General features: G+C 48.3%; 1 protein-coding gene across 2 annotated transcripts; it reads left to right on the top strand.

The window, feature by feature from the left end:
- Positions 1-358: 358 nt before the first annotated feature.
- Positions 359-2,235, top strand: LOC116099166 (N-acetyltransferase 8). 2 transcript variants are annotated; one of them, XM_031382395.1, is made up of 3 exons: positions 359-467; positions 703-834; positions 1,404-2,235. In XM_031382395.1, exon 3 carries the CDS (start codon positions 1,475-1,477, stop codon positions 2,156-2,158), a length of 684 nt encoding a protein of 227 aa, XP_031238255.1. In that variant the 5' UTR covers positions 359-467; positions 703-834; positions 1,404-1,474; the 3' UTR covers positions 2,159-2,235. The 2 variants fall into 2 exon arrangements, with proteins under 2 accessions (XP_031238255.1, XP_031238254.1); XM_031382394.1 differs by lacking the exon at positions 359-467 and having other exon boundaries at positions 550-834.
- The last annotated feature ends 5,133 nt before the right edge of the window (positions 2,236-7,368 follow it).

Here is a 7,368-nt window from a genome sequence, read left to right as displayed (position 1 = left end):
GCCTATAGGTGAGAACAGGGACAGCGGGTCCCTGAGGACCACCCGTACCCATTGCCAAGGAGCAGGCACAGCTCAGAGGGTGGCACTCAGCATTGAGGCTCTGGTTCTGGAGCCCATAGACCTAGGTTCTTGCTTGTGACAAGTGATGTCGAAGGGTGTGCCTCGGGTTCTAATTTCCTCCTAGCAGGTGCATGCAGAAACCAAAGTGGGCATTGGGGAGGACCAACTGTGACAAGACACGGGCTGTAGGCTGAAAGGGCCAAGGAGATGAGCAGCAGCCTCCCACCAGAGTGATGATCTTTGAGCCACCCCAGATGGCCCTCCCTTCCAGGTTAATTCTGTGGGGATCACAACCTCAGGTGGACTTTGGCTTCCTTCCTCATCACAACCCACTCCTTCACTGGGGGTCTGTGATTATCAAACACCCAGGTGCTAGCCAATGAGACCTCTACCTGGCCGAGCCCAGGGTGAGTTGCTCACGTAACAAGTGTGTCTTGGGCTTCAGGCAGGAACAAGTATCCTAGGCAAGAGATAGTATAACATGAAGAAGCCATGAAGAGAGATGGCAGCCTTTCACAGGAGTAAGAGCTATCCCAGAGCTTGCTTCTCCATGTTAGTCTTGTGGGGATCACAAAGTGATTGGACGAGAGCTCTCTCCTCGGTCACATTCCAGCCCTTGACCTCTGGTTTATGATTATCCAGGAGCCAGCCAATAAGGCACCAGCTCAAGTCTGTTCCCCAGAGATGGGGCATGCCCTGGCAGGTTCTGGATGTCATCAGTGACTGAGGCCATTCTGGACACTCGACTGTAGTAGCAGCTAAGGGAGAGACAAGGTGGGTGTTTCTGTGGAGAGTCCCACAGCCTTCCTGGGTGGTCAAGGGTGGGGTGCTTGGGGCTTGACCCTTGCCTTTTAGTGGATCTTTCTAACCAGAGAGAGGAGATTTACTGAAACTTGCTATTGGGAACATGGGATTCTGTTGTTTATAAATCCTGAAGAGGAAGCACACTGGGACCCACATCTTCCTTCGACAGGGTACCATGTCCATGTACCACAGATCAGGGAGCCTGTAACTGGGTAAGAAGAGAGGTGGAAAGAGGACGTGCCTGTGCTATAACAAGCTTGCAGTGTTAAATTCCCCCAAATTACCCCAGAAACCAGGTATTACACTACCGTGATTAGTAGATGAGCACACACAGGCTCAGAGAAGTTGACACGTCTAGGTTCACATGACTTGGCAGGGGAGGAGTTCAGGGTACAATGCTCTGGAAACTGACAACTTCTCCCAGTGTTGGTGTTCTGCTCCCTCCTGGGTGGCCACGGAAACCTGTGAGGCTGGAGGCTGGGAGCTGGGTGGTGAGTAGAAGTTTAGAAGATGCATCTGGCTTCCTTTGTCTCCTATAGGGCTACGAGGCAGCAATATAAACAGATCTGGTGTCTCTTGTGGATGCTGAGATTTGAGACGAAGTTTTCCCATGGCTTCTTTTCGCATCCGCCAATTCCAGGAGAGGGACTACAAACAGGTTGTGGATGTGTTCTCCAGGGGCATGAAAGAGCACATCCCCACCACCTTCCGCCACATGCTGACACTGCCCCGAACCCTCCTGCCCTTAGCTGGGGTGCCCCTCACTGTAGTCCTGGTGTCTGGCTCCTGGCTCCTGGCTATTGTATGCATCTTCTTTCTGCTCTTATTCTTGTGGTTCCTTACCGGCAAGCCCTGGAAGAATTATGTGTCCAAATGTTTACACACAGACATGGCTGACATCACAAGGTCCTACCTGAGTGTTCGTGGCTCAGGTTTCTGGGTGGCTGAGTCTGGGGGGCAGGTGGTGGGCATAGTGGCTGCTCAGCCAGTCAAGGACCCTCCATTAGGGAGGAAGCAGCTGCAGCTCTTTCGCCTGTCTGTGTCCTCACAACATCGAGGACAGGGGATAGCGAAAGCACTGGTCAGAACTGTCCTGCAGTTTGCACGGGACCAGGGCTGCAGTGATGTTGTCCTTCAGACTGGTCTTTTGCAGAAAGGTGCTGTAACTCTTTACTACAGCATGGGCTTCCAGAAGACAGGTGAATCCTTCATGGACACACTCATGTGGCTTGTGGATGTTTCTCTAATTCATTTCATATACCCACTCCCTTCTGCTCAAAACCATGAGCTGTGATCTTTCTCTGTGTATCTGGTAACCTCTATCTCACCGTGCTGTGGGAACAAATAATCCCAATATTGTAGTGGACAAATGACAAAATTGCCTTTGTTGTTTTCATTGTATTCCTGCCTGTTTGATGGTCAGTGAAGAACGAGGGCAAATGACGGACTCTGATGCTTTTCATTCAAACAACTTCTAACAGAGGGGCAGAACTGGCCACTGGTGCTGTGGGATAGTTTTCATGGCCTGGCTAGCATGTGTAGTCCCTGCTGGCACTAGCAAGACTCAGTCTATGGGCCAGTGTGAGTCTCTGGAGGATATGTGGGTTCAGAAAGAGGATATGGAATTGGAGACTATAATTTCGCCTCTACCACTTCTTGCAACCGAAGCTGGACCCATCCTGCATCCCAAAGATCAGGAGCTCGAGAAGTGTAGGTGCTCTAGGCCTGATCATTCCATCCCACAAGTCTCCAGCACATTGCCAAACTGTGTGCCGTCTCATCTCTGCCACGGCAGTACCGTTAGGTGTTTAGGTGTCCAGGGCTCCCTTATACATTTCATTCTGGTCACAGACATCTCTTCTGAGGGGTTTGATGGGTGACTGTCATCCTGCCAACTTGCCTTGTCACAGGCCCTTTATCTTCTGGAAGTCCCTTTGCCAAGTCATGGAGCGCTTGCAAACCCAAGTAACTTATTATCAGGGACTCTGGACCACACTCAGTTCATAGTCTGACCCGACACAGTGCTCTTTGCCTTTTGTTGTCCTGCAACAAGCCTGCCCGTCCCTCCTGAGCACCATCCCTTCTTCAGGCCTGCTTCCCAGTGCTTATCTGACAACTCAGCCATCCGTATCTACTCCCTATCCATTCCATCCAGGCCACTGTCCAAACCAAATGACTTATTGACTCTTGAAATCTACATCAGCTTCATACTCAACTGCAGGCCTCTCAAGACAGCCTGATATCAGGGAAGTATAGGATTTGTCTTCCTGAGTCTCCTGCTCTCCTCATTCAGTAGAGTCAGGGCTTCCAAGGACAGCTCCAGAGACAGAGACATGGGCCTGGTGAGATGCTTAGTGGTGAAGAGCAATGGCTATTCTTACACAGGATCTGGATTCAATTTCCAGCACCTACATGGTGGCTTACTTACAATCATAAACTCCAGTTCAGGGAATCTGGTGCTCCTTCCTCAAGGGTGCCAGGCGTGGTCTAATGATCCTTGTCCTTTGAAACACATGTGCAAAAGCATGAAAATGTTCCTAAACATTTAGGACACACATGGGCCCTGGATAGTGGAGATCAAACAGCAGCTATAGAGGCCAGCAAGAAAATGAAAGCTTTCAGGCCGGTGTCTCCTGACCAGGCTGTATGCCACTTCTGGGCAATAATGTTGGCATGATCTGACCCAGCCAGGAGGAGGTTGGGCGATTAGAAGCTTGAGATTCTTAGTTAAACTGAAGACTTAATTTGGGCACCAGAAACATTAGCAAGTAATTCTCACACCTTGAGCCACAAACCTCCCTTAAACTATGCTTTACCCCAGCTAGACACACACACACACACACACACACACACACACACACACAAATTCTGTTTGGGGTTATGGTTTAAGAAGTGAACAGAGGGGCTGGCGAGATGGCTCAGTGGGTAAGAGCACTGACTGCTCTCCCGAAGGTCCTGAGTTCAGATCCCAGCAACCACATGGTGGCTCACAACCATCCGTGATGAGATCTGACGCCCTCTTCTGGTGAGTCTGAAGACAGCTACAGTGTATTACACTGGGGTGGAGCAAGTGGGGCCAGAGCAAGCAGAGGTCCTGAGTTCAATTCCCAGCAGCCACATGATGGCTCACGGCCATGAGTACAGCTACAGTGTACTCATACACATAGAAATAAATAAATAAATCTTTAAAAAAAATGAAGTGGACAGAGACATATGGTGAGGTTTGTTTAATGGCATACTCTACTGGAATGCTGAAGACCTGCAGCAGATGTAAATTCCAAATCTTGTTATAATTTTTTAAGATTGTGAAATTATCAAAATGCATATGAATCAAGTTTTAATGCACTGTCTGGGTAGATGAGGCTGTCCATTGCACCATTTCTTTCTTTGGGTTCTCAGGCATGGTTCTGACAGTTTAAGAAATCTGTAACATTTAACATTGAATAAACAGTAAACTTAAAAAAAAAAAGAAAAGAAAGTGAAAGCTTTCAGAGTGACTTGATGGGGAGGCGTGGGTACCTGAGGGCAACACCGACAGCCCCAGTTCCTGGCTGCTGTGGATCTGCTTCTGGTGGGGAACTTTTCCTGTGGAGACATGAGGTAACATCCAGATATTGCAATGATGAAAGAAATGAGTTTTTCCGTGCTATCTGATGCGCCAGTATGCTTACTGGCCTTTCTTAGTGCATCATGGGTATGCGGCTTATTGGCCTTTCTTAGACCATCATCGTAACCAAAAGCCCATCCCAACATGGTGGTGACTTATGAGAACAGTGTCATTGCAAGAGGTCCTGCGTCCCTTGCAGGCTAAGGCAATTGAAGGGTCTGTTGTCCTTGACAAGTCGTAACTGCTTATATAACATTAGAGATGGGCCCCTAGTCGTTAAGCTTTTTTAAGATTTCATGATCCTCCCCTTTGCTTCCAAAAAGGGGGTGGGGTGGAGGAAACTGTTCAACACAAGCATGAACATGAATGTCTCTGTCTCAAAGCAAGTACCTACCCGGGTGCATTTGTCCTGGAAAGTCCTGTGTTCAGAAATATAGGATCAGTATCCAAGATGTTATGTGAAGGAATCCAGGTAGAGCTGGAGTCAGACTCCTATATTTGTGTTCCTGGCTGCTTGTTCTCTGAGGCCAAATCTACACAGTCCAGTAGGTAGGGCCAGCTCATCTCTTCTGGGAAGGTACAGAGGATAGGCCTGTGCTATGGGGAACCTAGACACATGTCTTCATGTAAAGATTTCACCAAGAAATAAGAAAAGCATTTAGAGTAGTCTAAAACCTCATAAGAACTCAAAAAAAAAATTAAAGAGGCCAAAAAAGCTTAAAGACCTGTGTGTCCAATGCTCTTAGGGATTGGAGGACAGTATCCAGATCTACTGGAAAGTGCTAGCCTTGGTGGTTGGTAGACTGGAGACAGGTAGAAACCTAAAACCTACTGACCAACCAGTCTAGCTGAATCAATGAGCTGTAGATTCATTAAAAGATCCTATCTCAAAATTGGTCAAGAAGTGACACCTGACATCTATTTGGGGCATATACATACATACACATATGATATGTGCATATGTACCTACATGCATGTGAGTATACACTACACATGTAACACACACACACACAGAGAGAGAGAGAGAGAGAGAGAGGGAGGGAGGGAGGAAGGGAGGGAGGGAGAAAGAGAGAGAGAAAGAGAGAGAGAGAGGTGAAGGGCCTCTGTGTAGGCCTTTTCTATCCACCATAGTAAGGCTATGCTGTGTGTTCCAGGGAGCTTGGGCTCCAGTTTGCAGCCATGGTGAGGACTGAACAATTCAGAGATGACTGAAGAATGGTAATTAACCTCAAGAGCTGACTTAATTCACGTTTGAATAACCACTAAGGCGAGAAGGGGAGGTGGTGTTATCCATTACTCAGAAGAGCTAAGCAGATGGCAGGGGCCCGTTGGGACAAGATTAGGAAAAGGTGACTGTTTAGAGCCAAGTGTTATCCACCCTGGCCTATGGTCTAGCCTAGATCCAACTCCTGCCCAGGGCCTATAGAGGTCACAAACACCAGAGCCTTTGCTGATCTCAGGCCTGTGTTCCTTGTGGAGGTTCACATGTGCCCCTGGGGACTCTTGACCACTAGGAAGATGAAGAGGGAACTCAAAGACTCATGCAGTTCAGATAGGATCTGAGCACCCCTTGATAAGGTGTCCTTTTATGGTGTTCCAAACACGTTGGCTCTGTCATTGGTCTTAATCCTGTCTTGTTTATGAATCAGGCTTGACTGAGTAAATGCCTATGTGAGGGAGAGTAAGACATGAGATCCACTATTTGAGGCTTGTGAGAGGCTTCCCGATCAATGGCATTAGTTCTGGAATTCTCTATCCTAGCCCCTTCTCTATCTTGTACCCAGATGAAAGTGACATATTCTTCCTCCCATGGTCATCTTCACATCAGGTCCCAGGGGGAGTCCCCAGACTCAGTGCTACAACTCCTATACAAAACAGTTCCTTCTAGCAGTTCAATCCCCAGTGTTTCTCTCTAACTTCTCTCCAAACCAAGGTCCTTCCTGGAACGTTGCTTTGTGTTATGTTGCCAGTCTCGTCCAGTACAGGAAGGAATAGGCTAGCACTTAGCCTTGTAGGTGACTCTCTGAAAGAAGATACTCAGCTCCTTGAGAAGTCAGCACACAGGTATACAGCTAGAGGAGTCTTTGTTGACTGTTAAATACATATCTCCAAGGAGAAGAGGAAACTTTTTAAATTTTAATTTAATTTTTTTACTTGTTCACTTTACATTTCATTCGCTGCCCCACCTCCAGATCACCCCCTCCCACAGTCCTTCTCCATCCCTCCTCCCTTTCTTCTCTGAGTAGGTGAGGGTCCCTCTGGGTATCCCCCTACCCTGGCACTTCAAGGAGGCAGGCACTTCCTCTCCCACTGAAGCCAGACAAGGCAACCCAGCTAGAAGAACATATCCCACGTACATACAGGGAACTGCTTTTGGGATAGCACCTCCTCTGTTCCAGTTGTTTGGGACCCACATGAAGACCAAGCTGCACATCTGCTGCATATGTGTGGGGAGGCCTAGGTCCACCCTGTGTGTGCTCTTTGGTTGTTGGTTCAGAGTCTGAGAGCCCCAAGGTTGACTCTTGGTTTTCCTGTGGAGTTCCTCTCCCCTTAGGGGCTGCCATCCTTCCTCATTCTTCCATAAGGGTCCCCAAGCTCCATCAACTGTTTGGCTTTGGGTGTCCATATCTGTCTGAGTCAGCTGCTGGGTGGAGCCTCTCAGGGGACAACATGCTCCTCTCTGCAAGCATAGCAGAGAATCATTAATAGTGTCAGGGGTTGGTGCTTGGCCATGAGCTGGGTCTCAAGTTGGGCAGGTTTTTGCTTGGCCATTCCTTCCGTCTCTGCTCGCTCCCTCCATCATGCCTGCATTTCTTGTAGACAGGATAAATTTGGGGTTGAAAGTTTTGTGGGTGGGTTGGTGTCTCTATCACTCACTCTAATGGGGTTCCTGTCTG

Source organism: Mastomys coucha, unplaced genomic scaffold (assembly GCF_008632895.1).
Source record: "Mastomys coucha isolate ucsf_1 unplaced genomic scaffold, UCSF_Mcou_1 pScaffold20, whole genome shotgun sequence".
NCBI lineage: Eukaryota > Metazoa > Chordata > Mammalia > Rodentia > Muridae > Mastomys > Mastomys coucha.
Note: the sequence above shows the minus strand (reverse complement) of the source record. Positions and strands in the feature narration are given on the sequence as shown.